The following is an 18,448-nucleotide window of genomic DNA, read 5'->3' on the forward strand; positions in this document are numbered from 1 at the left end:
TTCACAAAGCCTAAACCACACTGTCTTATCAAATACTTAATCATGTATTTTGAAGAGTAGAATGGATACAAAAAGTAGGAAGAATAACATCAAAATCCATTATGTAAATGGTTTTAGCTGGAGAAGATGATTGAGTAAGAATATTTTAGTCCAAACATAAACCAATTCATATTTCATAATATATGCATGACATCAATACATGAGGAAAGAAAGAAGTACATTGTAGTGTATATTTAATACATTGTAACTTGTTCCATCAGTTTTCTCTAGGCAATATAGCTGGCTGCATTCTGTAATGTGCATTATTACTTAAGGGCTTGTAAGTGTCGTACCCATATAGGGTTAGGTATCACATTAGATCAACATACACTGCAGATAAGAACAATCGTAGGCATTCGGAAACAGTAAATTTACTACCTCAGACATTGATAGTGAATGCTGAGCGCAGATTACAAGCTGGGGTACATACATGGCAAAATATTTCCAGGTGCTAAGGGGTTGACCTCCTTGGTAAAGGGCATAACATTGATTTTGCAGTTGCAACATAGTTGTTGGATATGTCTGAGCTATCAAAAGGATAATATTTCTGTGACCACCTTTTCTTTGAGGGTACTTGCAAATTGAGATTATATCAGGAAGACCAGTTTTGACAAATGGATTTTACGGTAAACTTCAAGTCCCAGACCAAAACCACTGCCCGTCTTTTCCTTTATTTTTCTTTCAATATTTACTTCCCCCAACGGTTCCAATCCCTTCTGTTTTGTCTCTACTTGAAATATGTTTGTGAATAACTTTTCTACATCAGGAAAACAACCCAGAAGATGAGAAGCTGTTATTACTAGAATTCCAGAAGCATGATAACCAACCCATGATTCCTTTCTCCACGGGTTGTGCAATGTCCCATTCTCGCTTGTGTAGCACCCTCACAAACTCACCAAAACTTAGATTTCCGTCCCGATTTGTGTCAAACAAATGGAAAACAATTTCAACCACATTGTCCGAGAGAGATATGCCGCATACCTAAATTATAACAATTAAACAAATTAAGATTTTACTATCCTAGCTATATATAATCTACAAAAATGGTGAAGGAAAAGAAATTTGAAAAGCACCCGGATCATATAACTCAGAAGGTAATAGCAGAAATAAAATTGCAACATTGATTAGATAAAATAAGAATTGAATCCTCCGTAAAAATGTACACTCATTGTAAGCACCAATGCATAAGTGCTATGTTGAGCAAAATATTAAAGATAAAATGACGTACCTGTGATGCTGCCCTCTGAAAATCGTCTCTTGTCAACAGACCGTTTACTTCTCCAAAACTAAAAACAGCCAATGAAAATGGCAACAATTTTTTTCGTAGCTCTGCAAAGTTTTTGAAATCCTCGAATGTGATACGTGCATCCTTGAGGCATGGATCATCATTCAACATATCAACCCGTTTAAGCAACCTGCTTAGATGACTCATGTCTGCAGAAGCAACCATGGAGAGTGCAAAGTCCTTGGCTGATATGGTTTGTTGTGATTTGTAGTCATAATGAGCAAACTCCAGTCTCAGAATCTACGTAAAATATTGAAACTAACGGTCATACGTAATCACTTCTGAGGTCACCGTAGAAAACATTCTACACATATGAAACTTTTACAGAAAATGGAAGTGATCAATCTCGTACATAAAATTTATGGCGGGAATTCAAACATACACAATTGTTCACGTAGAAGCTCAAGAATCAAGTTATCTCATTAAATCACAGTTCCATACGTCAAATACTGTTAGTTAAGCCCCATTAATTAGTAGTTAGTAACTAACAATAGGTTAATTATTTAGCATTTCTTAATTTATAGGAGATAGTTTGAATAAGCCCTCTGTGACTATAAATAATAGAAGGGTTGAGAGAGAGGGATGAGGCATCTTAGCAAATTGGAAAGGTTTGAATTCTTGGAGTGGGAAGATATCAGCGTCTCTTGAGTACCCTGAGCACCATTGTAACTATCTCTAGCTCTGTTAGAACTACTCTGCATCCTTCCTAAAGTGTCTAAAATAACTAAGAAACTTATATTTGCAAACACTAAAATTTATTACAACTACTCTGCATCCTTCCTAAAGTGTCCAACATAACTAAGAAACTTAAATTTGCAAACATTAAAGTTTGTTAAAACTACCTCAGATTGCACATAAAAGCAAATAAAGTTTTGGCGGTTCTTAATGCCATCACCACAAGTCACAACTACCTCCACCACGTTAATGATAATGAAAACATAAAAAAGTATAAGATCTATTTTTCCAGGTGCGTATATCGGTGCAATATATCATATATGGTCAGACAACTAATAATGATTTTCCAAAAACATGTGGAGAAGAAGTGACAAAGCAACCATTTATCGCTATCCTTCAAACCCCATGAAGAAACTATGATTGAAGCAACTAGCAATTTACCTCATCATGCAAGTCTCTCAAAAATTTAACAAATTTATCATGCTGGAGGCATCCATTTCCATCTTTATCAAAAAAATATTCCACCAGCCCTCCATCTTCAACAGAATGGTTCACCTTTAGGCCAGTTCGCAGTCCATCCCTGTGGTGAACACCCTGTCGATGACGAGATCGCATCAATGCCATCACTTTCTTGAACTCTTCCTTACTTATTTCCCTGTAAAGTTGTAAATGGGAAAAGCAAACTGATGTCATCGGAAGAGAGATATAATACTGGAAAACCAAGCACCCACAAGGCTACAAATCGAATTCAAAGTAGCTACAATTACAAGGCAACACTTTGTGTAGCCTTGAAATTGATGTCATTGCATGTTTGCAACAATCTAATAGCAATATCCTCAAAAAAATGACTGATGAATATAATGGTAGAGTTACTGGCAAAGGAGTAGCACGAACACTCACCCATTATTGTTGATATCAAACATTTTAAATGCCACTGTAAAACTTGATTCCGGGATGCTGAGTAGTGTTACAAAAAAGATATACCTGCTCCAGAGAAAAAGAACAGAAGTTGGACACATACAAACATAGAACATGAATTAGATAGATGAAAAGAAAGTACAAACAACAACAAAAAAGCCAAATAACCTTAGTTAAAGTGGCAGCAAGCCCCTTTGAGGACTGCTTCATCCTCAATTGAATTCATTCATAGGCTGCTTTGCTTCCACTTTACCCTATCCCCATTCCCATAACAGGTCTTAGACATCCTTTGCAACTAAAAAGGAAAGAGAAGAAAACAAAGGATATTTAGTTTGTCAAAACATTTTCTCTTTTCGTTTCATACTTCCACTAACAATTACAAATTCATCACCTCATTTTTACTTTGTTTCATGTTTTGAAAAATCTGCACAAAAAACCATGAAAATTACACTTTGTGTGAAACCAAACAAAACTCAGCTTGCACACAATAGAAAATGGAGATATACCCAATTTCCCCCATCACAACACTTAACAAAGAAGAAAACATTAATGGAGGAGATGACTCACTCTTTAAAAGATATAAGCCCATCATCGTTTACATCAAAAAGCATAAAAAATTCAGAAGGAGGGCAGCGTAAATGACCCGGACTCCTTTCTCCTTCCAAGTATCCATCTCTAACAAGGTTGGATTCAGATGGAGGGAAAACAGGAACCACTGCCCGCATCAGGTCTGCTGGTTTCATCAGTACTTCTCCTTTTGGACTGCGATCAGATGCAAAGTACTCAAAAACCTTAATCAAAAAACAATAGTAGACATTGTCAATGCAGTGATCATTTGAAAACATTTACATAACATTAACTTTGCAATGCTATATTCTCTTATCATTCCCCCTAATTCCCTACAAGATAAAAATAAATAAAAATTAACCATGGGTTTAGATAGAGAATTTTACAATTCCCAAGAGATTCTATTATGCTGAATTTGAATTGCTCTTATGTTAAATTAATTCATTTTGTAAATGTTTTGTTAGGATAAAATAATAAAAAATTTATTGAGTTTTATTCCTATGTGTAGAGTATTTCAATTATCACCAAATATAAAAATTTATTTAATAGTTAAAAAATATCAGTCATAATATTTTTTAGTTCAAGCAGGTCAGGATTACCTTTTGGCCAAAATCCACAAGATTTTTAAGGTGATGTCAACAAGAGTTATTTTGAATTGACATTAGCCGAAGTTATTTTAAGGTAAGGTCGACCACAATTATTTTGGCTAATAGTAATCTTCAACAATATTGATAAAGGTCATTTTTGCTGACTTAAAAAAAATTCCATCAACTGTCATTAGCCAAAAGAATACTAGTCGAGGTTGGTTTAAAGTTTCCCATTCGATACTAAAAAAACTCCTAACCAATTTTGGACAAAAACATTGGCAATGTCAATCGAAAACAATTTCTGCACACATTGACTAAAAAAAATTATAAAGGCGTCGACTGTACAAATCTAGTTGACATGAGCTAAAAAAAACTCCACAAATAATCCAAACAAAGTCTAAAGGACAACCCATCAACAGAGCTCAGGAAAGATTAAGAAGAGAAAAGACAGAGATGTAAGAGAAGACAAAGTACGAAAAATGTTAATTTCTTACATTTTAAGTAAAATTTAAAATTTTCTAATTTTAAAATTACTCATAAATTTTTAGAATTTCAATTTTTTTTTTAAATTCTCTAACCAAACAACTATTTTGTCATAAAACATTTTAAAAATAAATTACCCTCTAAAAAGTTTTCATCCAAACACACTTAAAGGACAAACACACAATAAAGGAAAAACCAAAGCTATCTATTATATGTAAAAAAATAAGACGCATTGAATATTTTCTGCGTTCTATACATAGGAGGACTTGCTATATGGGGTTAAAATTACTTTTTCAAGTAGAATTTAGCCCAACTTTCTTTGGACTTTTCTTCTGATTTAAAGGAAGAGCTAAGCCAAACGCATTCTCTATGCAGTTTAACTTTTATAAAAGTAAAGGAAAAAAATTACATTCCTAAAAGGTGGAGCGAAAGAGGTTTTTTTAAAAAATTAAAAAAATATAAATTGACACTCATTCTCTCTTAATGTTTATCTTCCTTAACCATCATATCACTTATAACATTTATCATCTTTCATTTTCCATCTCTCACCTCCCTTTCTTTCAAGCCACTTTTTAAGGAAAAAACAATTATACGATCCCACGACACAACTGAGATTCGTTTTAATTTACAAGATAGTGTTAATAAAATAAAATTCCATTATGTATTACATGAAGATTGATCTAGACTCAAAAGCGCAGTCGGGAACATATAATAATTTCTCCCACTTTAAGGTAACGGAATGAAATTCGTCACAAAATATTTACTCCATTTCCAAAGTTCCGAGATTTAACTTCAACTTTCAAGTAAAAAAAAATAGAATAACCAACTAGAATTACAAACATGAATTAAACTTTATGAACGTAGAAAAAGATTATTATGTTAAAATTTATTTGATTAAATAAGAACAGCAAGTGATAAATATGCACCTTTTCCGGAGGACTTCGCAACCGCATACGCTTCTCATAGTTGAAGAAAATATTTCTCCTGAACTCATCTACACCACAAAAAATCAAATGACGTTGTTCTTACTATTTTTATTATCAATAATAATATCATAATTATTATAATTAGCAGTAGTATTAACAAAACCAAAACCAACAATCAGCTTTACAAAATTAATTAATTAAATATTTCGAGGAAGCGAGAGAAACTTGCCTCCAAGTAGCAAGCCAGAACTTTCAGGAAGTGAAAATTTGGGAAAGAAGGTGCGACGTGGTTTTTGATCTTCAGAATTCGGTGTTGACCGGTCAACTAGAGAAGCGATGGATTCAAAATTTAAAGTAGGCGAAAAAGAGTAGAAGCCGAACAGAAGAAGACCTAGGACACCAGAGCCGGCCAGGGCGGTCGAAAGTGCAGTTCGACCGAAACCGGTTCGGACTGGGTCGGCGGTGTTGAGGAGCGAGGAGGCGGGGGAAGAGGTAGAGGAGTGGCGGATCTGGAACCGATGGATCGAGAAGCTTTGGGCGATGAACGGTGAGGATCGGGTTCTGAAGGAGGAAAAGGAAGACATGTTAACGGTGTGTGTGCTTGTTAGTAAGGCAGACACCGTTAAGTAATGAAGGCACAGATAAACTGGGTGTTGAATCCTGGTGCGGAATCTAGGTGCCGAAACAGAAGCTTATGAAAAAACCGTTGAGGGCTTTTTTCGTGCACCTCCCATTTTTCATTTTGCACCCCCAAAGTTTTATAAACTCTAAATAGCCTTTGCCACAAGTGTAAAAAGACTAAAACCTAATTTCTCTCTTATAATTTACTTTCTCACAACATTCGCTCTACCCCTAGAGCCCTGCACAATACAAAAACTTTCTCTCTTACTTTTCACCATTTCTCCCATCTTGCATCCCACGGCAAAATACTTTTTTTCTCAAATCTTACTTCACTCTCCCCACACATTACACCTCACCTTTTATCTCTCTTTTTTTTCTTTTTCTTTTCACAGTAAACTCAACTAAGTTATATTTTTTATTGTTTATTTGGAATAATAGAAAATTATATGATATTTGAATTGTTGAAATTCGTAGATGGAAAAGAAAACTCGAATTTGAAAATTGGATTTTGAAATAATGTTAGATAATGTATTAGTTTTTGAAATTCAATTATTAGATTTCGATATCCGAAATGTTCTAGATTTTGAAATCCACACACACACACATATATATATATATATTAGGTGTATTTCTTTTATTATTTCTTTTATTATATATTTATTATAAAAATAGTAAGAACATAATATGTCTCAACATATTAGATTGAGAATTTTGCATAGGATGAAATTAAAAGGAGACCTAAGAGTAGAAGGGGTCTTCATGGTGAAACTAAAGAAGTTGTAGTATTAATTGCTTTTAATGTTGACTAGTAATAGGAAAATGTCATTAAGCAGCACCATAATGTTCATAAAAAAAACAAAGTAGTTGGATATTTTGGAGGTCTACATAACACTTCTTTGTTGTCTCATGTATGTGAATCACATATTTGTTTGTCAAGTTATGTGAATCACATATTTGTATTTGTATTGTGGAAAGATTAAGTTAGTAATGTTTTTTTTTTTATGGTTGATGACTCATTTAAATTTTATATGTAATTGTTTTCTTAGGATCGAGGGGAGACAAAGTTAGTCTCTCATGAAAAAAAAATAAACAAATTTGAAACATGTCATGTCACTATTTAAGATTATATGTTGGATTTTGGTTTAATGTCTATATGTGATATTTTGTACAATTACATCGCTAAGGTGTTTAAATTGTCATTTATTAAGAGATAACACAGAGAGACAAACACCTTTCAAGTCTATAGTAGTGAGATGATAGTCACACTAGATAATGTGTCTTTTTTGCTACATCTATTTGTAGTGGAATAGTTTTGTCCGAATGAACCTCTAAACTTTGAAGGGGCTTTGAAAACTTTCATGAACCTTTTAGGCATGGATCGCACGAGGGCTACATCTGAGCTTAGGCAATGTCATGGTCGCCATGTAAGCCTGAGTTGGTTAAAAGATGTATATAATGACTATTGTGATAACCAACACTAAAAGTATGTCGCACAAGCCTATTTGTTGCATCTTATTATATGCACAACTTTTGTAGATAAGAGCGTCACATATATTTGTGTATCCAACTTGATACTCTTTAGAGATCTACAATCATGTGACAAATATGCATGGGGAGTTATTGCACTTGCCCACCTATACGAGCAGCTTGGAAATGTTAACTTTGTAAAGACAAATCAATTAACTTGATATTTAAATCTTTTACAAGTACACATATATTTTGCACTTTGATTTTCTTTATTTACTATTTCATTATTGAAATACATTTGCACTTTTTTGTAGAGTTGAATATATGAGCACTTCTTTAAGAACACTTCTTTAAGATAAGAAGGAAGTAGTTGTTGGCTAGTTATAATGAGGCTAGACCGCAATTTTTATGACGGGGAGGCAGTTTTCCAGCCTACATGAGTTTAGGGTACAATTAGATCCTTGACGTATAATGCCTTCACATCGAATTACTTGTCCGCATCTAACAATTTGTATGTTCTCTGGCTCCATCGGAGTGGGTGGGATTATTCATTGTCATTTGCCTGAATGTGTGTTAAGGCAATTTGGGTATGATCAGTCTATCTCACTATTGTCAAATGTTGTTCTAGAGGCTAACTTGACAACCATTGATAATTGTTAGTTACGCTTCACCAAACATGTGTTGGTTAATGTCACAACAGAGGAGGTCATAATATACACCATAGACATTCATCTACATTTGGCTAGCAACATGTTTATTTAATGATCTCTTGATCTATGTTGATTTACATGTAATAGTAGCATTTTTATTATGTCTTATATTGTTTTGAACGTTAAAGTAATGTTTGTAACTAAAGAATTTTGTATTTATTATTTGCATATATATAATCTATTTACATAATGCAAATATCAGTCATAATGCAAATCTACATAACTAGTATTCATGCTCATCAACTCTACATAACTAGCAACATGTTTATTTAATGATCTCTTGATCTATGTTGATTTACATGTAATAGTAGAATTTTTATTATGTCTTATATTATTTTGAACGTTAAAGTAATGTTTGTAACTAAAGAATTTTGTATTTATTATTTGCATGCATATATATAATCTATTTACATAATACAAATATCAGTCGTGATGCAAATCTACATAACTAGTATTCATGCTCATCAACTCTACAAATGTTTGCTCCATACTGACAAAAGAAGATGACCATGCATGATCCTCAGGGTAACAACATGTAGATGATATGATATCCACCATCGATAAAGGACAACATTTATATAGGTGAACATGTATAAATAAAATTAGTAAATGGAAATTATTTTATATTAGTACAAAATACTAATCACTTTACCTGCACAAAATGAGAACTATGAACATGTCTTATACTTATTAGTCGATATTGTCTTATATTAGAATGTGATCTAGTACGTAGCGAAAAGATCATAATATTTTGGACCAATGACAAACAAACTAAGATGATATTATATTGATTAGCAATAACATAACCCAGGTATAGTTATCCACTTGTATAACAATATGTATCCCTAATTAGGAGTCGATTATTAAAGACTTCATTAGTTTTTCTAGTTGATCATAGTTTCCCTCTAATCTTTCATATTTATCATGCCACTAGCTAAGTTCTTTAAACACTCAATAAGTTTTTTAAACAAATCATGTCGAATAAGGTGGTCATGACACTTCATGGATCCCCAACAAAGAAACAATGCATATATTTCCACAATGACCATTATCAATGACATCAATAACATCGATAATGTAAGGGTGACAGATCGGATGAAACTAATCTAAAACATGTATTCACCTTTATTGCATAAATCCAAATCTTGCATCAGATTTAGTCTTAGATTGCATGTCTTTCTTTACTGAAAAACTATCATGTATAAAATGCAAGGCATCTATATGCTCAAATTACGAGGGTTCACACTTTGTAAACCTTTGAGATAAATGAACTTTAATCTCTATTGCACCATTAGTATTAACTTTATGCATTGAAGGTATCATTGATGTCATAACAGAACAAACAATTTTAAGTAACTTTTATGTGACTGTCATTTTTTTGCAATGTCAACTTCTTTGAAACAATTAAGAATCAGATCAAATTCTTTTTGAATGCATAACTTTATCTGTGATTCATTTGATGAAATATTTGAAAAACTCAATCTAGTTCACATAATATGAATTTCAGACAGATCAATAATCAAAGGGTTATTTCGTGCTAATTCACAAACACATGGTAGACCATATGTTCCTCTCAAAATGCAACTACAACTTTTACTATCAAATCCTATATGTTGAACTCGATTGAACTTCCCAACAATGAGTTCCAAAACATATTTGGATACATATTCAACCAATCTTTTATATCATCTTGACTTAAAAATGACATTCATAAGATTTAAACTTTTTTTCAAAAGATGTCTTTAATTCATTATGTTGCGGGATGATGACTTTATGAATTGTATCTCAATACAAGTAAAGGTCTCTCATACTACTTCTCAATATTTTCTTTAGGCTATAGTGAATAAACTCAACCCTGATATAAATGACATAAATAATAGCATAAAACATCTATAAAAAATAATTAAATAAAATAAGATTCATACGTACTTGTTTGATATTATGTTTCCTAAATAAATTAATCGATTTGTCCACACCTTTACAAAATATTTTTTATACGGAATAATCCAAGAGTCGTTGATATATTCAAAGAATAAAGATCATGAATTACAAACATAATGAAGGTGGTCAAAATAATCACTAAAGATTGACTTAAGTTCACAATCTATGACATTTTCCCATGCTTCCATGACAACATCTCATGCATCAACAAAATTAACTAATATTGGCTTGCACATTTTACTGAATGTGAAAACGACATAGGAGATGATAACATTTAGGGAATATATTGTCAATGACATTCATTAAAGCTAGGTATTTGTCACTAATAATGACTTTTGGACCAGCTTCAGAAGTCATAAATAATTCTCTTAGCATTTTCAGAGCCCAGGTGAAATTATTTTGTCATTCACTTGATAAGAATACAAAGATAGTTGAAAAAGTCAACCATGTTCATGTAACCCCAACTTTCTTAAGTAATAGTAACCAATATTTGTTGGTTTTTATCCATTAAGAAAACAATATTAAAAACATTCAAAACATTCAAAACATTTATTACAACATGATGTGAACACAAGATGTCACTTACCACCTCAGATTTGTCCAATAGCGAATCTTCAACAAATATATAAAATCTTTTAGGAATGCCAAATATATAAAACATATTAAAAAAATGTATTAATTTTTTTAAAAAATAGTTTAAATTATATATTAATTTTTATAAGGTTTAAATACTAATTTGGTTCTTATTTTCGTTGTGTTTATTCAATTTAGTCATAATATTTTTTTCAGTTTGGTTCTAATTTTCATTAATTTTGTTCAATTTAGTCTTTTTGCTAATATCGTTTAAGTAATTAATGAATAGTGAACAAGATAAGATCGGTCATATGTCAATTCGTGATTTTTTAATATTTTTTTTATATTTTTTATTTTTATTTTTAAGTTTATAAAAAAATGTCTATGCATCATACCAATATCGTGTCATGTGTCATGATAAGTATCACATGTTACAGTCAATGTTTTATATTCAATTTGGTTCCTATATTCGTTATTTTTTTAATTTAATTGTTTTTAAATAGAATAATTTTTTTCTTCTTCAAATTAAAACCAAATTTAATTTTTATATAAATATATACTTATATTTTTATTAAATATTTTTAATTTAAGGTTATAATTGATTTAAAATTAGAATGCAAATTTCAAAAAGTGAATAGAAACATTAATAACTTAAAATTTTAAGAGATTAAAAATTATATGTGATTTTTAAATTTTTAAAAGATTAAAAAGTGGAGAGAATGTTATTACTTTATGTAATTTTTAATCTCTTACAATTTTAAATCGATAGAACTAATCTCATTTTTTAAAATCGTTCTAATTTGATATCTAATTCTTAAATATTGATATATTTTTTTTATCCTTCTTTACCGTTTATATTGTTGCTTTTTCTTATTCTTCTAACTGTGCTCACCCCCATTTAAATTATAGTTTATTTCATAATGTTACTTTCTAAAGATAATATATTTATAACATAAGATTATTTTTACAATAATATATTTTTGAATGTAAATTTATTGATATTTATATGTTAACTTTTAAACATAATTTAATAATATTAAATTTCATTTGAATACTAAAATTATTAATAAAAGTAAATTGAACTTATTAAAATAAATAAAAAATATTTCATTTAAAAATTATTAATTTATATAATAATTAAAGCATATTTATTATATGAATTAATTAATATTTTTAATATTTTAATTTTATGTTAATATGTTTTAAAAATATATTTTTGTAAAAAAGTTTTATCTCAAAATTTGACTTGAGTGACCGAATTTCGAACAATTTTTCCATAAAGGAGTATCATGATAAAAGGTCAACATCTGATTTTCAGATTATCGAATTTTGAGCAGAAAAAGAAGAAAAGAGATAAGATTTTGTGGTTATACTAGCAATAACTTGATTTTCGCAAACTTTTAAAGAAATGTGAGAAAAGAGAACAGATCTTGCAATTATTTCAGCAATTAATTGAATTTTGCAAACATTTAAAAAAGGCATTTTAGGGAAAAAATATTTCAATTTATTAGGTGATTAATTTTCTTTACCCAATTTGGTGGTTAGTCATTTTACTCATTTTAGTCCTTTGTGTTCTTCAGTACCATCTGTCATATTCAAAAGTTGAGAAGGTCAGCTTTCACATGTTTGCACAGCGTCAAATTCTCAAATTACTGCAAACTATGTTTGGTCCAATATGTGTATGGAGAATATTCTCTAAATTGTAATCCTAACATTATTCATAATATACATATAGTTTAAAATCGAATTACGATTGAACAAAATTTCACAATTTATGTAATAATTTATATTACGTCCAAAATATGAATCTAAAATTCCAAACACTAAACCAAAAGCAATAAAAAATTTCAATAATAATATCTTTAAAAGAAATAACTTTTACTCCAACTTTTTATTTATATTCTATTTATCACTAAATTAGTTTTCCCATTTTATTTCTCCCAACTAATCCTATTAGAATAGTTCATTTTAATATTTATACGTAATCTACTATACGAGTTTTCAAATTGCAGGTAACGTGTCATCTCATTTTCTTAGTTTTCTAGAATCTAATAATATTGTCGTACTTTTCATTGAATTGTCACGTTATTTTTTCCTACCATTCAATAACATCGTACCTTTTTACGTGAACTGAACAAACTTCCTGCAAAAAGTAAAAACTGTTTATTCAATAAAATCATGAAATTATCAATGGAGCGTACTTAAAGAATAGGAAAATAATATTTACACTCTTAAAAAAGCATACTCCTTATTTATGACAAACTTTAATAATATAATAATATATATTAAGATTTTCAGTTAAAAATTAAAATAAATATAATCAAAATATTATTAGTTAGGATGGTGAAATGTGTGGTTTTATTTTGAAGGAAATAATACCATCCGAATATTAATAATTTGATAATAATATTCAACTTAACTAGCATTGTCTGTCTCACAAAAGATTATTGTAACATTCAATCAATATATGTTTATTGGTTAATTACTCACATTTATAGTTAAGTTTTTCTTTTTCTTGTTTCCCCTTTCCAGATCATTCTTAAAATATATTTTTAAATATCCAATTTTTCATTAAATATTTTTGAAATGTCCCATGTAGCTCCACGATGAAAGTCCCTGCACCAAACAGCTGCACAACCAAACTTGCAATTAAATAAATATAGAAAACAATAATAAAAATTAAAAATAAAGCAAATACCTTGGCACCAAACGCAAAACAACGGGACGAAAGATAACGGGAGTCAACGGCAACAGCAGCTACGACGAAATCATCACACAGACGCGATGGAACATTAATGGCAACGGCAAACATAATAAACTCCGTCAATTCCATTGTTAACTGGAATTCTGAAAATTGAAATTGTGCGAATCAGAGTATGTGAATTGAGGTTATTAACCTTTATTGTTTTTAGTTTATTTTTGTTGCATTTTAATTGAAAATAAATTGTCCAAAATTCTCCTTCCATAGCAAATGTTATGTACAATAACCAATTCTTGGAGTCCAGCTTCTTAGATCTACGCAAAAATCTTCCAGCAACGCAACTGGAGAATCTCCCAGGGCGATTCAAAACCTGTAATGAGAGAGATAAGAAATTTACAGATCTTCTTCGGATTTCGACATGATCGAGAGACGACTCGGTCTCGGTTCGTAGGCTGATCTTCTCCTCTGTTGGTGCGAAGAAGGACGAATCAACGCAGTGAGAGCGCGTTTCACCCACTCACCTTCGACGCCTCCGATTCTGACGAGCGAGTTTTTCATCGCGGACCGGCGCATGTTGAGCCGGTTTGAGGGGAACGAACCTGCTGGTGCGTGGTGTTGACTGTTCTTGTGGAGACTGCACCGGAACGAACCGGGATGATTGGTAGGGGAACACATGCACGTTTTCTTCTGAACCGTAACGTGGCGGTGGTTCTTCTTGACGATTACGTGGCTCGACACGGTCCGGCTCGGGGAGATAGACCGGTCGAGGGCAAACCGGACGGAGGGAGATGGTGCCGTGCTGATTACGTTGACACGCGTCGGGGAAGTCGAACGGTGCGGCATGTGCGAGTGAGAATTTTCAAAGAAACTTGACGAAGACGAACGAAACTGTGCGTTTGACGTTGAATAAGAACAGAATTTGGTAGAAGGTAAGAGAGAAGAACGAAGCACTAGTCCGCTAGATTTTGTTGTTCTGGAAGAACTCGCCATTCAGAAACAACACAGGAAAACAACGAAAGAAAGCAGAAAGACAAAGGGCAAAAAGGACTTTTTCGTATCCTTCTCTTTCTAAGTCTCGTTTGAGGAGTTGGTTCGGCAAACCTAGCGACTCTCCGAGGCTTCTCTTATAGTCCTTAACGCATGGTTTGCTCGTCATTAACTTCTCCTTCGGAGGCATTTTCGTAATTGACCAACTTAACCATGGTTAAGTGAGTTTAGGTAAGTATGTGAAACTGGAACCGTTGATCTTTACTAGGAAGTTTCCTTGGGTGCCACGTGGACCTTAACAATTAAGGTTAATGCTCTGATGATGGGTTAATGCAATGGTGACGAGGGAGTTAACTAACCGCGGTCAGCCGTTGTCCTACCAGTTTTGAATAATCTTCCACACGATGAAGAGGCGTTTATACTTGACCGTTTTGGTACGACGCATAATCAATGGCCTAACTACTTTCGCTCTAATTTTTTGAGAAAATAGAAATATACGTATGCGATACTACTGTATTATTGAATTTGATTCCCAGCATTATATAGTTCAGACTTTTAATAAGGTTTGGAATATGTATGGCGTGACATATCTTCTACATTGCATAATTAATTGACCCAATGATTATTTATTTCAGCCTAAAAGTATTATTCTGGTACGTCTACCAAATATTATGAGTTTAATTATCATGAAGTCCAAAAATAATGTTCTTTATATTTTTATATGTTCAAAAATTAATTTCAATTCAATTATAAACACTGTAACTTTGAGTTTGTTCTACACAATATTATATGACTAATAGTATCAGAGAGATTCTTAAAACCATGTAATTCAATTTCTAATGTTACTTTAACAATATGATCTTAGGTAATATTGATATATGATTTTTTGCAATAATTTTTAGAGAAAAAGGAATAATGGTCAACAAAGATACTTGAAGATTTAAAAATATATATGTGCAATTAAGTTCTTAGAATTTAGGAATCGATGAATTTGATTAATGTTTAGTTTGAGTCAAAATTTATATTCCTAATTTGATATGTATTCTGAAAGATGTAGGATATATTTAAGTTTAATTGTATATTACCCTAATAATTGTATATATAATTATCCGAATTGAATATTTTATTACACGATAGCTGAAATACATAAAGAAAAACTTCCATTATAGGAAATTTTGACATTCTAAGTGAGTTATTATCAAAACCCACAAAGAATTTACTTATGTGGAATGATGTGTTGCACACCTCAATAGAGGTTCTCTACCAAAGATAATTTATGCTCCTAATGGATAACAAACATAAAATATTTATAAACGATTTTGATTTATGTATTAAAAGTGTTATTAACAGAAGTTTGGATAAGTACGTTTATTCTCCGGTTTTGTTCTGTTTTATATTTATTACTTTTTTGTTTTTGTTTTATATTTAGTACTTGTTTGAGTGTATCTAAAGTTATAGTTTAGTTTGATTATTATCGACTCAATCAAATTTTGGGTGGGTTTGACTGGGTCGTATTTAGTCGATTTTTGGTCAGAGTTAATTTATTAAATTTGGTCGATTTTTGATAAAGGCTAATTTAGATAAATTTCATTTGGAGTTGACTCGACTGAGTTTCGACCATATTTGACTTGGCTGAATTCGATCAATTTTTGGTTGGAAAGACCATTCATGGTTGTTTTGACCAAACTTTGTTAATTTTGAACCAAGGTTAACTCAATTGGATTCAACCGATTTCGATTGGGATCAACTCAACTAAGTTTCAAACGTTTTCGTCCCGGCCGAATTCGACCAACTTTCGGCTGGGTCCAATTTGGCCAAATTCGATCGATTTTTGATCGGCATTGACTCGATCAAGTTTTGATCGTGGTCGTTCCATCCAAACTAAGTCATTTTTTTACTTAGGCCTTCGGTCGAGACTGACTTGACTAAATTTTATCTATGGCCTTCCCAACCTAATTCGATTAATTTTAGGTTGGGATTGACTCGACTGAGTTTTGACTGTGCCTGTCCCGACCAAATTCGATCAAATTTCATCGTGACTCGTTATGACATTTTGTGTGACCTGGTCTATGTCAACCTTTGGTCTGACCCGACTCATCGCAATTTTTCAATTTTGTTGTTTATGGGGGAACCTATGTTTCTAAGTAAAGAAAGATCTTTCCTATCTAGTTAGCTAATTTTTTTCAAGGTTTTTACATAATAGTTTAGTTTCGTTTGTTAGATCAATAATTAATTTAAACTAATTTTCAGTTCAATTCAAGTGAATTATTTTAGGTTTAGTGTAATTTTTAACAGTTAAGTGCATTTTAATTAATTTTGTCCACTCGTAGAGAATGCTTGTATTTATAAACAAAAAGGTGGAAAAAAAATTGTAAAGATAATAATTGATTGTCAAAGAAAGTTAATTCATGAAATATACGCTATTTGATTTATTATTTTCTTATGAGTGTCAATTGTCATATTTAATGAGATTCGTGATATATTATGCTCATAATTATATTTATTATTTTGTGATATTTATTACGAGAATAATATGCTCATATTACAAGATATTATGAGAATATTTATATTTATTTAATATTATTTTCTGGCTTGAATGAAGCGAAGTACATAAACCTCCTAAATTTGGAGCTTTACAAGGTGAACGAATCAGACTTGTAAGTCTGATTTGGTAAAGTGGAGTTAGAGTGTGTATGTGGTGTTTAACATTTTCGATTTGGAATTATCCTTGGCTATGGTGTTTAACATTTTCGATCAATGTAGTAGTTTGTTTTGAACATGCTTTTGACCATTCATTTATGGTTTGTTGTTTTTCGAAAAACCTCAAATTGCATTCTCCTATCGTGGTTGGTAATTACGGTTAAGAATTATATTTTAAGTCTAACTTAACTCCACAAAATCGATTTCCTATGATATGCTTTAACTTTTGACTCTGATATAATGTTTAGAAGTGAATTTTAAACCTAACTCAACCCCCCCACAAAAGTGGCTTGTAAGGTGAGGTTTACACTCACTTATATATTGTAAATTATCATTATCACTAGTTGATGTGAAACTTTTAACACACCTCCTTAAGCTGGTAATAAGTGTTTTTCATTTTTAGCTTGGATATAATTCTTTCAAAATTATTGTTGTTCAACCTTTTCTAAAGTATATTTACAAGTTGTCGTTGAGAAGAAACATATAGTGTGTAAATCATGTTGGTGTCAAGCATTTCTATAACAAAATGTGTGTCCACTTTAATATGTTTGGTTCTATCATGTTGTACTTGATTATGAGCTTTGTTAATTGTAGAATTTTTTTTATCACAACATAGGTCCATCACAATAGCTTACATATCCCTTGAGCCATTGGTCGAAATTTTGTTTCAACATTGGAGTTGGCTACTACACTTTAGTTTTTACTCTTCCAAGTTATCAACAATTGAACCTGCATAATTAGCATCAGTATATGCTTCAAGATCAACATTCTTGTTTCTTTTGAACAAAATTCTTCTTCTTGGTGTCTCTTTCAAATATTGAACAATCCTTATAACAACTTAAGTGGGCTTCCTTTGGTTGATGCATAAGCTGACTTAGTAAACTCACAACAAAAATTAATATGAAGTCTAGTGTGAGATAAATAAATAAGTCTTCCTACAAGTCTTTAATATATTTCTTTATCAACTTTACATTTGGATCAACAGGTGTGCTTGTTGGTTTACAGGCCATTTTACCCATTTCTTGGCAGAGATCAATGATATACTTTTGTTGCGATATAAAAATCTTTCTTTAAGTGAGCAACTTCAATTCCTAAGAAATATTTCTTTTTCCTGAAGTCTTAATTTTAAATTCTCTGACTAGACATTAGCTCAACCTTTATTGTTCATTTTCATCATTACCGGTCACAATAATATCATATACATAGACTAGAAGTATTAGCCCCTTAAATCAGAATGTTTAATAAACAAAATGTGGTCTCCTTGACTC

General features: G+C 31.4%; 2 protein-coding genes across 6 annotated transcripts; both read right to left on the reverse strand.

Annotated features, from left to right (window-relative positions):
• Window positions 1–157: 157 nt before the first annotated feature.
• On the reverse strand, window positions 158–6,143 carry LOC124848963 (calcium uptake protein, mitochondrial). Its single transcript, XM_047326789.2, has 7 exons — window positions 5,710–6,143; window positions 5,481–5,548; window positions 3,485–3,708; window positions 2,900–2,983; window positions 2,441–2,654; window positions 1,268–1,564; window positions 158–1,020 (listed from the first exon to the last, which is right to left on the reverse strand). Exons 1-7 carry the CDS (start codon window positions 6,062–6,064, stop codon window positions 802–804), a joined length of 1,461 nt encoding a protein of 486 aa, XP_047182745.1. The 5' UTR covers window positions 6,065–6,143; the 3' UTR covers window positions 158–801.
• Window positions 6,144–10,419: 4,276 nt separating this feature from the next.
• On the reverse strand, window positions 10,420–15,046 carry LOC124848964 (uncharacterized). 5 transcript variants are annotated; one of them, XR_015780871.1, is made up of 4 exons: window positions 13,891–15,045; window positions 13,491–13,639; window positions 13,283–13,421; window positions 10,420–12,935 (listed from the first exon to the last, which is right to left on the reverse strand). XR_015780871.1 is itself a non-coding variant. In XM_088094673.1 (2 exons), exons 1-2 carry the CDS (start codon window positions 14,481–14,483, stop codon window positions 13,585–13,587), a joined length of 648 nt encoding a protein of 215 aa, XP_087950799.1. In that variant the 5' UTR covers window positions 14,484–15,046; the 3' UTR covers window positions 10,420–13,584. The 5 variants fall into 5 exon arrangements, 1 of the variants encoding a protein (XP_087950799.1); XR_015780872.1 differs by lacking the exon at window positions 13,283–13,421 and having other exon boundaries at window positions 13,891–15,046; XR_015780870.1 differs by having other exon boundaries at window positions 10,420–13,421.
• Between the last annotated feature and the right edge of the window lie 3,402 nt (window positions 15,047–18,448).

The sequence above is a fragment of the Vigna umbellata genome, chromosome 7 (genome assembly GCF_029865625.1).
Source record: "Vigna umbellata cultivar VRB3 chromosome 7, Vumbellata_1.0, whole genome shotgun sequence".
NCBI classification, from domain to species: domain Eukaryota; kingdom Viridiplantae; phylum Streptophyta; class Magnoliopsida; order Fabales; family Fabaceae; genus Vigna; species Vigna umbellata.